The following is a 16,291-nucleotide window of genomic DNA, read 5'->3' as shown; positions in this document are numbered from 1 at the left end:
ATTACTCGAGGTTAGCTTCTCCACTGGCACAGCCTGCAGTTGCGCCATATCTCCGACCTCCACTGATAGCTGGACCCCTCATCACTCACCGACAAGGATAACGAGACGTCCTCAGCACTTTCCTCGGACTCGCTCATACACTTCTGTCCTGCACATCTCTTCTCCACACGCACCTTCACAGACAAACACCAGTTCAACAGCTCAACTCGCGGTCTGGGCCCATAACCCTGACGGATAGCGAGAGATAACCGCAAACTGAGCCAAAGAGACTGATAATAGTAGACACGCCGACAAGGAGAGACTCCACACCAGTTCTTCCAGAACTATAAGTGTATTTACAGATATTAACAGAAGTGCAATATATTTACAATACAGAGCTTCAAAGTGCTTCGCCAGACTATCAATCATACAAAGAGGAAAAAGTCTCTAGCACTCAGCTCCTTATATATTCCAGCCCACCAATCAGATGAATATGCTGACTCACTGTGACTTAGGTACTTTCCAGGCATTGCATCAGCCTGCCTTGTCACATGACTTTACTGTTTTGACAGTAGATGATCTGACATGCTTCACTTGTAAGCTACCAGTCACTGACACATAGTCTGTTAATGGCAGACCGCCAGTTATCTGGAAGAATTCTAGGCTTGTCAATCAACCTCCGCAGCAGGACTGCCTCGCGGTAGTCCTAATGTGTGTATGCACAGAAGACGTCGATGAACAACAGTTACAGGTAAGTGCAACACTGTTTTTGTCCATGCTTTAAATCTCTCCTATTTATTTGTACCACTTCTCTCAGTTCAGTATCCTGCACGATCTTATCTATCTTTACCCCCACACAATAAACTTTCCCCCCAGTATTTATGGGTAAGGGAATGGTTTTACAGGATCTTTCAGGTGCATCTGTTGTTGGAGTCTTTAGCCTGTTCCCTCTCAGTCTCTGAGCTAGTTCTAGTGACCCTCTGTACATGTTCAAGTGCTGTCTGCTTAGGATGGTTATTTGTACAACACTTGTAAGCCAAATACCCTTTCAGGCCACATACAAGGCATTGTTTATCTTTCCAGTATCCACCTTTTACGTTCTTTCTATATTGTTGTCTTTTTGAAACCGCAGTTATCTTGCTGGTTCTTTTCATCCTCTTGTCCTTTCCTTGTTTTAAAAACTGGTTTACAAGGACAGCCTTTCTTTTCACAGCAGTCCTAGTACTCTCTATTAAGTATTAATTTATCAGCCCACTCTCCTGTCTGTTTGACATTCTCTGGAAGCTTATCTTTCACCAGAAGCCTGATCTCTCAGGGAAGTTGAAATAAAAATTGATCTAAAATCATTAGATCCATTATTTCCTCTTTAGAGTTAGCTTTGGCAGATGAAATCAAAATAGTCTGTTAGTTTGGCACTAAAATACTTAAATCACTTTCTGAGGCAATAAGCTTCTAAACTTTTTTTTTCTGAAGTAATCAGCACCTGGATCTGTCATATACTGCCTCTTTGTATTTAGCATAGACAACAGGTTTCTCTGAGGGAAATGTGTTGTAGATCTCAGTCAGTTCTCCTCTGGGTAAATACTTCATACATTGTGTCTCTAGTATTCCCCAGTTCTGAGCAGACTTTTCAAAAGTTGACAGGGAGATTTGTGGATCTTCTCCTGGCATATAAACCATGAAATCTTTTGGGGTAACTGTTTTTGTTCTATCAGAAACTCTAAATATTCCAGACTTGGGTTATGCATCTTCTCAGGGTTTTTCTGATAGTTAACTGTTTTAGGACTACTTGAGATTGTCTTTGCAGACTTCTGAATTTGTGGACTGATACTTTGTTCTATTATGGGTATTAGAACTACTTCTCATGAACTAAGAATATTGTGAATTGATTATTTATATGTTTTCACATGCTAGAATGTTATAAAGGATTTTAACAAATAATAATCACACTTTGATAAAAATCCTTTATTATTTCTGGCACTCTTTTCACAGTCGTTACTTCTTAGTTTTCTGTATCCATCTAGCCTGGCTTCTCCTTTTTCTCTCTGTCCTGCCATGGGGAAATTGACGCAATTTCCTATATTTTTAGCAACATTTGAAACCGTTTTTGTATTGTTTATTGTTTTTACTATTTTAATTATTTAATCTTATATGTGATTGTGTTTATTTAATCTGTTGTTCACTGCCCTGAGCCTTGTCCACAAGGGAGTGTGAACTAGAAGTCTAATTTATAAATATATACATATAAAATAGGTGGGCTGTGCTGGACCCAAGGGTTGCCATGAGAGTGGAAAAGCAAGGTCCTAGGGATCCCATTGCCTGGGAGGGATGTTACACTGCCCTGTTTCCTTGAGATCCAAGAACAAAGCCAGCTGCAAAGCCAAGATGCAGAGCCAAGATGTGGAAATGGTGCATGGGGTTTTCTATCTCCTGACTGAGGCTCTGATCCCAATGTTGGTCCTGCAGGGACTGCTTAGAACTTGTAGAGGCATAGTCCTTGTGTTTGGACTTATTGTGCTTCTAGGCAGATGGTTCAGAATGGGAGTGAACCTTGGACTGGTGCTGCGGTGATTCTGGTCTAGAGTGGGTTCCATCTATAGAAAGACTGAAGAGGTTCTCTTAGGTGGTGTCACAGTATTAATTGTGACTGGGCCTGGTGGAACTAAATGAACAGAGGGAAGCTGGGAATTAGGTTCTCCAGTTGGTACCAGTGGGGGTGGAACTGTGCCTGAAGGTCCCAAAGCTGGAACTGAGTTGGGTGGGATTGAGGCAGAAAGCTCCCTTTTCCATAGAATTGCCTTTAATCTCAATGCTATATCCAAGTGGACTTTGGGCTCTGATAGGCACCCACAGGACTTTTTTTGTAGCAGGAACTCCTTTGCATATTAGGCCACACACCCCTGATGTAGCCAATCCTCCTGGAGCTTATAGTAGGCCCTGTACTAAGAGCCCTGTAAGCTCTTGGGAGGACTGGCTACATCAGGGGTGTGTGGCCTAATATGCAAAGGAATTCCTGCTACAAAAAAAGCCCTGGATACCCACATTGTGTGACCTCCCCAGGCAAAGAAGGCATAGCTCATGATCATTGCTATGAGTCATCTTGGTGCCACATTTGGCACACTTCTTAAAAGATGTCTTGATTACAATTTCCAGGACTATCAGCATGAAGATCTCCTCCAGTTTGCTGGGATTTTTAAATTTTATTTTAAGCTTCCTCATTCCTCAGAAAAATGGAGAGAGGGAAACAGGCCTCTCAGGAGGGGAATAGCATGAATATGGTAGGTATGAAGAATGGCAAATACAGAGCTAGTCAGAAGATGTCCTATCCTCACAGCAGTAAAAATGACACTGATGGAAGAGGGGCACACTGCCCCAGAGCACATGACTCACATGTAGGGTTGCCAATCCCCAGGTGGGGGCAGGGGATCCCCTGGTTTGGAGGCCCTCCCCCCGCTTTAGGGTCATCAGAAAGCAGAGGGAGGGGAGGGAAATGTCTGCTGGGAACTCTATTATTCCCTATGGAGATTTATTCCCATAGAAAATCATGGAGTATTGATCCGCGGGTATCTGGGGCTCTGGGGAGGGCTGTTCTTTGGGGTAGAGGCACCAAATTTTCAGTATAGCATCTAATGCCTCTCCCCAAAATACCTCTCAAGTTTCAAAAATATTGGACCAGGGGGTCCAATTCTATGAGCCCCAAAAGAAGGTGCCTCTATCCATTATTTCCTATGGAAGAAAGGAATTGAAAAGGTGTGCCGTCCCTTTAAATGTGATGGCCAGAACTCCCTTTGGAGTTCAATTATGCTTGTCATAGACTTGATCTTGGCTCCACCCCTAATGTCTCCTGGCTCCGCTTCCAAAGTCTCCTGGCTCCACCCCCAAAGTCCCCAGATATTTCTTGAATTGGACTTGGCAACCCTACTCACAAGCTCCATTGCCCCTACCTGGAATGGGTATAGCACATACTGGAACAAAACAACTTGCCATCAGGTATTTTAAATTGGTCTCTTAAATGTTACCTCTGTTGAATTAATTTCAATGTTCTGATGTTGTAATGGAATTGTTTTATTGGGTGTTATGATGTGAGCTGCTCTGAGCCCATTTGTGGGATAGGGTAGGATAAAAGTCCCAATAAATAAATGGTGGGAATACTCGCACATATGTCAGATCCATTCCATTCGCACATACGCCAGATCCATGCAGGGCAAAGAAGCCCCTTTAGGAGTTTTAAGTAGCTAGAAAAGAAAATGTCTGTGGCTGGCCTGCACAAGCACAGTTCCAATGTGAGGCTGCACTACGAGATGGAAGATGAATCAGTGTTTTTGTTGAATTATGACTTATCACCACCTCCCTCTCAAAGTGCGGGGGCGAGGGGGAAGCATATTCAATCTAAGCAGGAAGCCAAATGAGAAAAATACTTACAGGGTCATTCTTCCCCAACTGAATACGGTATTGTGTGATGAAAGTTGGCTTCCCAGTTATATCTGCCACCATAAAGATTGCATTGAAGCTCCAGAAAAAAATCCCAGGGACTACGATTGTGGCTGTGGCATGGAAAAGAGAGGGAGTGAATGAGAACTTCAGTAAGTGGTTTAGGTCCAAAGTGACTTGATAGGAGATGTAGTGGGGTTGCTGTCACTTGTTGCTAAAATATGTGCCTTACATGTGACACAGAACCTTAACTTTTGAGGATGATGACAACCCAAAGCATAAGAGATGGGAACAGTGGTTAATAAAAGGAGCTTTGAATGATAAGCAGGAAAGAGGGTTGATTGGACTTAATATTCAGATATTTGATAGAGGAATATATTTTATCTGGATATCACTTAGCACAGCGTGGTCATGGGATCTCAGCTATGTACATATTCAGTAACACAATCTGAGTATGCACATGTTGGTGTGGGAACAGAGGGATTGCCACAGAAGGTTTTGTAGCATTGCAATTGTGTTGGGGAACCTGCTGCCGCCCATCGTATTCCTGAAACCCTATTATCATTAATTTTAAAAAACTCACTAAAGCATAGTGGTAGAGTTCATATAAATAAAATACCCAGACCTTTGCCTGTAAGTTTGCAGTATATAAACATGCAGCCATTGCAAAGCTCTGGCAATGGAGGCAACAATTATAGCCTTTATCATGTGATATTTTGCTGAGCCAGCCTTGCACTGGCCTCCTCTAGCAGTGTCATGGGATTAATACGGTGAATCTCCAAAGAGTGGACAGATACAACAGATATTTAGCAGGATTCAGGGTCTTTAGATATGAGACTTTCCCCACACAAAATCTGACTTCAAAGGAACTCACCTAAGATGAAAATCACCCATTCATTTCCCCCTACTCTGTGGTACAGATTCTCCCACTGGGTCTGCCAGAAGGTACCCGAGGCTCCCAAGAACTTTTGCAGATACCTGAAAAGCAAAGCAACCTTGTGGAGTGATATCTGCGATTTCATCAGAACAATGTCTTCTGTCCAAACCATTAAAGGGATGTAAGTTGGGGATCTTACCAAGTGAAAGTGTTGAAAGCAACAAACAGGAGTAGGCCAAGAACCATAATTAAGGTGACTGTCTTCTTGGCTTCCCAGAATTTAATGCTCCACTCCTTGCGGATCTTGAACTGGTTAGCATAGGTTAGCATAGAAGTGATTTAAATAAATAAATACACAAATTATTACAGTTAACATGAAGATTATGACATTAAAAATTAACATACCGGATTTTGACAATGAGGGATCACTTGAATCAGAAAATGGAACAATAAAACAAAATGTACACCTGGCCTCTCAGAAGCAGCAAGGTAATAAGGAGATACACAGTATAATCAGCAACATTCAGATTATATGGGTGATATTTTTCTTTACCTAGGCAACAATAATCTATCCTTGAAAGATGGACAAAGAACAGTACTGCTAATCACCTGTTAGCTCCCCATCAGTTCTCACTGTTGCATTTAAAGGATTTTATCCCTATCTTGACAAAATTCAGCCATAGACTGTAGCTTGTTCTACTACTTCTATGAAATTATAGAGTTAACTGGCACCCAAAATATTAAACTGATAACATTAAAGGTTTGGGGTGGAATCTTTACCTGTTTCTGTTGCTTGCTGGGTGCAGAGCATTCAGCATCTTCCTTGGTCTGAAATAATAAAACCAATTACACCTAATTCAAATTTAAAGGGACAGTTCAAAAAGTTGATAACATGTGACTTCAAGTAAGTAATTTTATTAATCCTAACCCCCTTGCCCTGGATATAGCCAATAATTGTCAAAACAGTCCCATCCTCCAAAATGCACACAAAATAACAAAAAATCAAGAAAAGATGTCTTCTGCTTCTTCATTGAAAATGGGTCTTGAAGAAACTGAAGGCTTCCAATTCAAATTTCTTATTAAAGTATGAGAATACCCTCCGTTATTCAATTACACTCCCCAGGTAATCCTGTACATAGACTGGTAACACACAGAACTGCTCATTGCTACTTTTCACATATGCTTTGGGGCAGGAGGAAGACTGAAAATTAACATTTCACAATTTTGGTCAAGGAGATAAAATAATCCTATATCGTTTGGGGCAAAACTTTTGCACAAAGAATACTAAACCTGTCTTTGCATTTCTGAGTTTAACTGATGCAGCATATTAAACGACAAGCAGCCAAATGGTAGTCCCTATTAACCAGGCATATGTGTATCTTCTTATTCCTGTGACTAGACTGTCTCTGAGATGCATATTATTTGCTCTCAATAACCTTTTGGGTTTTTTGCTGCAGGGAAACTGTTTATCTTCTTGAGAGCATGATATCTTCTGCACTAGAAATTAGTGATGGTATTACATGTGTACAGTATACTTAATAAACATGGTGTTACATTGCATTGGATATATGGGGAATTTAAACACCAATTTAAAGCTTAAATTAATCTTGTGAAAGTATATAATCTGTGCTGTTAGGGAAACTGCTCTCAAAATGAGATTGGGGAATTAGATTGAGAGACAGTTGGCCCTAAAAAGGAATCTTTTATTATCTGTGTATACGAGGCTCAACCGATCAGATAGTCAATGCTCAATAAAGGACTCTAATTTAATAAAATCAATTGTGGTTTATTTGAAACAATAGTTCGTTCACACAAGGTACAAAATCAATCACACATTCACACAGGTCTAGGAAATATAGAGAGATCGATAGAGGAACATAAAAGGAATGGACATACAGGGTAATACTACCTCTCGCAGACTCCAATGGAAGGCTCCGATGGCGACGAATGAGGAAATGGGGGGGAAGGTCCCGAAACTGATCAGGAATCGGGGGTGTTACTACCCAGCGGGAATGGGGGTTTACTGAGTAGAGGGCACACCTGTGGGTAGCTAGTCCACAGGTTATATAGAGCCACCTTAGTCCTGAGGGGATGGGAGGTGACTGGGAGTGGTAATGGGAGGTTCTGCTGATGACCAAGAAGGCTGGACATCGGCTGGACCAATGGCGAGTCAATGGCGACACCTGATTGGGTGTGTGCTTCAACCAATGAACATCACCTTCATCCTGGGCATCCTGGAAACTTCCAGGTTGCGACAGGGCCTGGGGCGGCTCCGTTGGTATCAATGTGGGAATGGTTGGGTGATTGGGAGGAGATGGGATTAACTGGGAAAGGGACAATAGAGAATCAGATATGCACCTAGGTATTCCGGTGTAGACAAAAGGGCTTGGCTGTATCAGGAGAGATCCTTCCTCTTTCTCAACTCTCTGGGGTGAAGACAGTTGTTTAGGAAATCACTGGGCAATCAGGATTAATAGTGGAGCCATTAATCCATTCATAGACTAGGTGGGTTGCTTGCGGGCTAGGAATGACTCAAAGTGTGTACGTGAGGTTCCCACATAGAAGGAATGAAACCCAGCCAGGCAGGAAGATGGCTACATGTGGTGTTAGCGAAACACAGTGGTTTCCATGCTTAGCGCTTCAACACCGTTCGCCTGGACAGCTCCGTGGCGGCGTAGCCTCCTCCTCGCCATGGCGGGTTCCACGCGATGGCGGGGAAACGTCAGAGCGCGGCTGCAGACACTCGGTGCCTGACTCAAGCGCTTATGTTCTTGTTAATAGGTACACGGGAGTCTTATGTAGTTCCTGGGTAGCATCACTCGCATTCACTGGCCAGGCGGATGCAAGCTTACTTCTCCAGGCGCCCTGGCAACCATGTTTGTGACAGAGGGGTCATTTTCTCACAGTTCCCCCCCTCGAGACTGACGTCACCGTCTAGTGGCAAAGTCTCGTATGTACAACTGATAATAAACAAAAACGGGGCTTCGGTAAGAGGGCGGTAAGCCCTTGAAGCGTGGGGTGTCTACTAGGGAATACCGGCTACCTGAAAAAAAGGTTGGAGCCACTATCTTAAAACTACTCAAAAACACAATTTAAAAATGCCAATGGGCCATCAGATCCTTCCTTGGCGTTCATGCTTACAGGGAGGCCTTCTGGGATACATTGTACATATTCGGTATTTCATATAGCATTATTAAAGTCCGGGCCTCCCGGGATGTGCCACAGGAGTCCGTTGGCTAAATCCACAGTTAAATGGTTTTTCTTTAAGAAGGGAGCCCCAATCATTCCATCGTCTTCTCCTGCATTATTACAGGCTGTCATGGTGGCTTTGAGTCTCCCTACAGTGGTTGGAATCTTTTTCCAGATGTGTGAGAGGTGGCTTCCTCCCGCGTACCCAGCCAGTTCCAGAGTTCTGTCTGTCTGGGTTCCCTGAGTAACTAGCGTTGGATGGAGCACGCTAATCGATGCCCCTGTGTCCACTAATAGAGTGGCAGGTTTAATGTTCCCTGGAGCCCCAATGCCTGCCTTTACCATTGGTCTCCCCCAAGTGTCTGGCTTAAGTTTAGCCACTACTCCTTCGGGGAGATTAGTGGGCCCCGGGCACCCCTAGCGCAGACCCTGGTCTTCATATTCCGGACTGTTGACGACCGTCTGCTGCTGGACCGCGGCTATCGGAGCCGGGTATAACTGAATGGTGGGGTGCATTGGAGGAGGTGGATGTTGAACTACTGCAGCTACGGGCGGTGAATACCCTTGAGGTGCCGCAAAATGAGATTGGGTTGGAGGAGGTGGGGGAGCAGACGGCTGCTGATTTCCCCACCCCTGCATCACTTGTTGTTGCCTCTTTATCAAAAGTGTAGTGGGTGCTAGATCCATATTAGTCATGTCGCACCCTGCATGGAGTAAGAAGTTCCAGAGCGCTTTTCGCTGAGTCTGTTCTTCGGGCGGCATCGAATTCCAAAACCGAGCTCGCTCGGCCTTTCTGTTATAGGAAGGCTTGTACCCTCGACTCTGATTCTGCAAATCTTGATATGCCTCCCCATAAGGGCCCGTCATTATGTTAGGCTGTGGGGCCGGAGGCGGCTGCACTGCGGGAGAAGGAAAAGGGGCCGAGGGCTGCACGGGTGGAGGAGGGGCTCTCGGTTGATAGTTAGGGTTCCCTCCCCCCGCTCCGGGTTTCTGCCTGGCCGGTTTCCCATTGTTCCGCGCCTGAGCGTGCTTATTTTGTCCTGTTGGAGGATTGACTGGAGGCTGCGATGGGTTATAGGGGCCCGGATTAACTTCCCTCTTCTGATACTGAGAGTGAGGCCCGTTGTTAGCATAAGTAACTGTATTAACAGCTTCCTTAGCCCGGTCTTTCTTACTACTCTTTTTCCCTTGCGCAACCGTGTCCATATATCTGCTAATATTTTCCAGATTGGCATGAAGTGTGCTCCATTTGGGGTTAGGTGCATGTGTGGGTCCTAGTGCCTGCCGCGTTTCTGGGTTGAGGCCTTTAATGACATCTGTTATAAAATCAGCGTCATCGTAGTCGGGCTCCTGACCCTCTTCCTCCGGGAATACTACGTCGGCAGCTAAGGCTAAGAATTGTTTCTTTGCTAGATAGACCATAGGGTCTTCATCTGGACCTTGCACAGTCTGGGTATACACATATTTAACATTCTCTTCGTTCCAAGTAATTCTCAATAGTTCAGCTATCCACTCCAAGGTGGTTATGGCGCCTGTGTGAGCGACTAGCAATTTTTCTCTCACCTTTTCTACATGAGGGCCGTTTACAGCCAACCTCAGGACCTGATTTAACTCCCTGATGGTTATGTTTGGGTATTCACGGTACATTTGCATCATCCATCGGATGGAGGTTTCTCTATTATATGGGCCAAGAATTTGGTGTGCCATTTTAATATTTTCAATTTTCCAATCCTTAACCTCCTTAGTTATCTGCACCGTCTCTTTACCGTTACCCTGTCTAGTGGTAGTTTGCCGGGTGACCACCGGGCATACGGGGGCGGGGGCAATCTCACAGGGTTGTATTTCCTCCTCATCCTCACTTTCCTCATCCGAAAAAGCATAGAAGGTGGATGGGGAGACCGTTGCTATAAGAGCATTTTTACGGTCTAACTTCTGCTGCAATGAGGCAATTTCTTTTTTACACGCCTCATGATTAGCTGCCTCTTTGGTTTTCTTCACCGTTTCTGTGGCTATTTCAACGGCATATTGCAGTTTGTCATTCCGGTTTTTGGTTTGCTCCAGCTCTTTGCTCAATGCCTTTATTTGCGATTGGGCTTTCTTTAGAGCTGTTATGGTATCTTGGTGTATTAAGGCCAGGGTATTTTTCTCTATCTTAACCTCTTCTATGGTTCGACTTGCCTGCTGCCAGTCGAGGTCCAAGCTATTATTTTCCCCAGCTAGGCGTTCCTTCTCTGCCTCATAGTTTTGGAATGCTTGTTCTAATGCTTCTGCATGTTTCTTAAGAGTTTCCTCAAATTCTTGTTCCTTCCTTTCTATCTGCTTGTCTTTCTGGGCTAGCTGCTCCTTGAGTTGTTTGTTCAAGACAGAGCTATCCCGCAGGGCTTCAAACAGGCCCCACGAGGCAAAAAGATCTCTTTTGCCAGTGCTAATTGTTTTGGTGTTGCAATTTTCTTCAAATATATCCCTAAAGGACTGGAGGGGATCCGAGCCTTGGTTAAAGACTCCCTTGTTCCAGGGGTTGTCCCCTTTCTTTATTAACCATTTCTCCAACTTGGGGAGTTCCCCCTTTTTGGCGAAAATCTCCATTTCAGTGTAGTTTTCTTTATATCTCGCTTACTGCCAACCTCCGGTGGTGCTTCAGCTAAGGTTACGGGGCACCGAGCCGACCCAACGATCGCGTCTCGGGTGAAAAAGGGAGCCACGGGCCGCCCCAACGATCGCGTCTCCGGGCACAGTTTTAGGCAATGAGCCGACCCAACGATCGCGTCTCAGCCAAAAGGGAATCCACGAGCCGACCCCACGATCACGTCTCGGGTGAAAAAGGGAGCCACGGGCCGACCCAACGATCGCGTCTCCGGGCAGAGTTTTAGGCAATGAGCCAATCCTATGATTGCGTCTCAGCCAAAAGGGAAATCCACGAGCCGACCCCACGATCGCGTCTCGGGTGAAAAAGGGAGCCACGGGCCGACCCAACGATCGCGTCTCCGGGCAGAGTTTTAGGCGACGAGCCAATCCTATGATTGCGTCTCAGCCAAAGGGAAATCCACGAGCCGACCCCACGATCGCGTCTCGGGTGAAAAAAGGGAGCCACGGGCCGACCCAACGATCGCGTCTCCGGGCAGAGTTTTAGGCAACGAGCCAATCCTATGATTGCGTCTCGGCCAGAAAAGGGCGCCACGAGCCGACCCAACGATCGTGTCTCGGGCAAATAACAACAAAATAAAAGTTGCCCAGCAGTCAGATTGCAGCGGTCCTATGACCCGTCTACCTTCTTGACTGTCGGGTGCCTTAGACTAGCCTTGGCCTAGACTCGTGTAAGGACTTGGGTGTGTGTGTAGGTGTCTGAGCGTGTATGTAGTGTGTGTGCGTGTGTGCATTAAGCTCTAAAGAAAAGGGAGAAGGGAAGGGTGCTCTATCCAGATCTTAAACAATCCTAGCCTGTCCTGACATTCCCTCCCACGATAGACGCGTTTAGAAGGCCTCGGGACAGCGGCCAGACTTCACGGGACTCCCCCCTTGCGTTCTATCGGGCTCAGTCCTCTTTCGAGGTGTCTGGCCTCCTAGGGGCGGCTGAGGAGTCCAACGCTGAATGGTAGAAACGGGAGCAGCCCAACCCACAATTTTTAGAGATGCTCGCTAGAGCCTTTCACACAGAACTCATTCACTCAATCACTCACGCAATAGCCTCGCTAGCAAGACTTTCTGAACGGTGCAACCTTACGTCTGTCTGTATGAAGACACGCGTGTCGACTCGCGTGCGTTCACACAAACAGGATAATGCCCAAGCTTTCTCCACCAATTTCTGTTAGGGAAACTGCTCTCAAAATGAGATTGGGGAATTAGATTGAGAGACAGTTGGCCCTAAAAAGGAATCTTTTATTATCTGTGTATACGAGGCTCAACCGATCAGATAGTCAATGCTCAATAAAGGACTCTAATTTAATAAAATCAATTGTGGTTTATTTGAAACAATAGTTCGTTCACACAAGGTACAAAATCAATCACACATTCACACAGGTCTAGGAAATATAGAGAGATCGATAGAGGAACATAAAAGGAATGGACATACAGGGTAATACTACCTCTCGCAGACTCCAATGGAAGGCTCCGATGGCGACGAATGAGGAAATGGGGGGGAAGGTCCCGAAACTGATCAGGAATCGGGGGTGTTACTACCCAGCGGGAATGGGGGTTTACTGAGTAGAGGGCACACCTGTGGGTAGCTAGTCCACAGGTTATATAGAGCCACCTTAGTCCTGAGGGGATGGGAGGTGACTGGGAGTGGTAATGGGAGGTTCTGCTGATGACCAAGAAGGCTGGACATCGGCTGGACCAATGGCGAGTCAATGGCGACACCTGATTGGGTGTGTGCTTCAACCAATGAACATCACCTTCATCCTGGGCATCCTGGAAACTTCCAGGTTGCGACAGGGCCTGGGGCGGCTCCGTTGGTATCAATGTGGGAATGGTTGGGTGATTGGGAGGAGATGGGATTAACTGGGAAAGGGACAATAGAGAATCAGATATGCACCTAGGTATTCCGGTGTAGACAAAAGGGCTTGGCTGTATCAGGAGAGATCCTTCCTCTTTCTCAACTCTCTGGGGTGAAGACAGTTGTTTAGGAAATCACTGGGCAATCAGGATTAATAGTGGAGCCATTAATCCATTCATAGACTAGGTGGGTTGCTTGCGGGCTAGGAATGACTCAAAGTGTGTACATGAGGTTCCCACATAGAAGGAATGAAACCCAGCCAGGCAGGAAGATGGCTACATGTGGTGTTAGCGAAACACAGTGGTTTCCATGCTTAGCGCTTCAACACCGTTCGCCTGGACAGCTCCGTGGCGGCGTAGCCTCCTCCTCGCCATGGCGGGTTCCACGCGATGGCGGGGAAACGTCAGAGCGCGGCTGCAGACACTCGGTGCCTGACTCAAGCGCTTATGTTCTTGTTAATAGGTACACGGGAGTCTTATGTAGTTCCTGGGTAGCATCACTCGCATTCACTGGCCAGGCGGATGCAAGCTTACTTCTCCAGGCGCCCTGGCAACCATGTTTGTGACAGAGGGGTCATTTTCTCACAGTGCATATTGTACCTTGCAACAGTGTCAGTGGAACTGAGGCAAAATTTGGCATCTTTTCAAAGGACCAAGGTTATTATGGAATTATCAGAGTTAATGTTCCAATTTGTAACTCATGTGCATTATACTGTTCTGTAACTCCAAGTTTGTCAAAATCACCTCAGAGATTGTGCCAGGGGCTATTTAATTGAGAGGAGACACTGATTCTCATAGAAAAACAGGCTAAATATGTTGCCTTTGTTTGGTCTCCACTCACCAATTTTGCATAGTTCTGTCCTCATACAGTATTGTCCAACATATGTCTCCATTTCCAAAATAAGGCTATGGGGATGGGGATGAGAATTTTAGAATACTGCAGTCATTCATTTGATGGCTAACACAACACAAAAAGAGAAATAGCATTGTGCATTGAAATATTGAAGGAGGAGGATTCTATTAACTAAAAACTGTACAGTACTGCAATATAGCAGGTTTCTAGGCTCTTCTCCTCGACTGACTCAAAGAATTGATATAATCAGTAGCTGAAATATATGCAAGAAGCACCAAGAATAAATTTCATCATGTTTTCAAAATAAGGATTCTGACACTGAATTATTTAAGAGAGACTATTACGGTACCTTCATGATCATATCCTTAGCTAGTACAGATTTTTTCTGGTAGTCTTGCAAGGTGAAGTAAAAACTGCTGAAGAAAAAAAATACAGTTGCTTAAAAATTATTCTTTGCATTTCATACTGTAAAACTTTATCATATAGTTTAAGGAAAAGAATTCTACATTGGTCCTTCATATTTTTTATAACTAATCCTGAAAATTTAAATCAGTTCAGTAAGCATTTCATTAATGTGGTAACATAGAAATGTACTGGAACTATCTGGAACCTGCTATGATTCAATGGAAACAGCAAACAATTCCCGAAATCCTGACTAAGCTTCCTGAACTATCTCCTTTTAGGATACAAAATGGGGATTCCCCAAGTCATTCACATACATCAAATTAAACTCAATGGGGGATGTTGACACAACCACAAAAGTGTGGGAAAGAACAGGCGACATTATATTGTACCTACTTTTCCTGCCGGATAACACCACTGAAAGTACATAGATGGGATAGAAATGACAACACAGGAACCAGAAGCAAAATGCTATGGAGGTCTTGGCAAGATGGACACAGTCCACTCCACAATGGTGACAGTAGGATAGCACCATCAAAGAAATAGTATAACAGTGTACTTTTTTGGGTGGGATGTGTGGGAGGCTTCTGAGAGACCAACCAAGCACAGGAAGTTTGGAAAATGATTACCAGTGTTCCCTCTACACAAAATCGTAGCTGGCTGCTCAAGGATTTTAGCTTCCAGCTCACAAACATTTTTCCTCCATTGGAAATCATGGAGGATGGGAACACCTCTTTCTGGGGACCCCCCCCCCCAGTCCAATCTTTTTGAAACCTAGCGAGGGGGGGGGGGTTTAGGACAGGCACCAGCAGCTATGCTGAAAATGTGATGCCTCTACCTCAAAAAACAGACCTCACAATGCCCCAGATACCCCAGACTGATTCTCCATTATAGCCTATGGGGCCAAAGGTTATAATGGAGTGGAGGATTTTTTTTTTTGCACATCCCTATTATATTTTTCAGTAGGATTTGTAAGCTGACTTGAATCACAGTAAAATGGGATATACATATTTTAACAAGTAGTTTTGGCAGTTGATAACATTTAAGCAACTTCCTGTTTTTTAGGTTAGGCAGGATTCTGACAGTGATTGTTCCACCTCTGTTATACTTGACCTGTAAATCTGTCATGTTTCACTTTTAAAAAAAATCAAAGCAGACTCCAAGAGTTTCCCCTCCCTCAAATACTGGTATGTTTTCTAAGGCTCAGCACAGGGCAACGATCAGGTCTACCAATATAGTAGACTGGAGTGGGTAGACCTGTTCTCCAGAGGCCAGGTCTACCAATATAGTGGAAAGGGTCAGGTAGACCTGTTCTCCAGAGGCCTGGTTTACCCCCATATTGTTGTTCAGTCGCACAGTTGAGTCTGACTCTTTGTGACCCCATGGACAAAGTCATGCCAGGCTCTCCTGTCTTCCACCATCCTCCGAAGTCTGCTCAAATTCGTGTTTGTTACATTACTAACACTGTTCAGCCATCTCATCTTTTGCCGTCCCCTTCTTCTTTTGCCTTCTGTCTTTCCTAGCATCAAGGTCTTCTCCAGGGAGTGCTTCCTTTTTATTTGGTGGCCAAAGTATTTGAGTTTCAACTTCAGCATCTGACCTTCCAGGGAACTGTCTGGGTTGATTTTCCTTAGGACTGACTGATTTGATCTTCTTGCAGTCCAAGGGACTCTCAAGATTCTTCTCCAGCACCACAGCTCAAAAGCACCTGTTCTTCTGTGCTCAGCCTTCCTTATGGTCCAGCTCTCACAGTCATACATTACTACTGGGACTACCATCAGCTTGACTACACGGACTTTTGTTGGCAGAGTGATGTCTCTACTTTTTATTATACTGCCCAAGTTCACCATAGCTGTCCTCCCAAGGAGCAAATGTCTTTTAATTTCATGGCTGCAGTCACCATCTGCAGTGATTTTGGATCCCAGAAATGTGAAGTCTGTCACTACTTCCATGTCTTCCCCTTCTATTTGCAAAGGTGTGATGGGGCCGGATGTCATGATCTTTGTTTTTTTATGTTGAGTTTCAAGCCTACTTTTGTGCTCTCCTCTTTCACCCTCAACAAGAGGTTC

At 44.8% G+C, this 16,291-nt stretch overlaps 1 protein-coding gene across 1 annotated transcript in view; it reads right to left on the bottom strand.

Annotated features, from left to right (window-relative positions):
- FAXDC2 (fatty acid hydroxylase domain containing 2) overlaps nt 1–16,291 on the bottom strand; it is a 57,494-nt gene that overhangs the window by 28,744 nt on the left and 12,459 nt on the right. The window contains exons 3-7 of the mRNA XM_060240278.1: nt 14,170–14,236; nt 6,068–6,115; nt 5,487–5,596; nt 5,285–5,388; nt 4,402–4,523 (exon numbers count right to left, since the gene is read on the bottom strand). Of these exons, the coding sequence (XP_060096261.1) occupies nt 4,402–4,523; nt 5,285–5,388; nt 5,487–5,596; nt 6,068–6,115; nt 14,170–14,236 (451 nt within the window). The remainder of the gene's footprint in view (nt 1–4,401; nt 4,524–5,284; nt 5,389–5,486; nt 5,597–6,067; nt 6,116–14,169; nt 14,237–16,291) is intronic.

Source organism: Heteronotia binoei, chromosome 5 (genome assembly GCF_032191835.1).
Source record: "Heteronotia binoei isolate CCM8104 ecotype False Entrance Well chromosome 5, APGP_CSIRO_Hbin_v1, whole genome shotgun sequence".
Taxonomy (NCBI): domain Eukaryota; kingdom Metazoa; phylum Chordata; class Lepidosauria; order Squamata; family Gekkonidae; genus Heteronotia; species Heteronotia binoei.
This window is presented reverse-complemented; position numbering and strand designations above follow the sequence as displayed.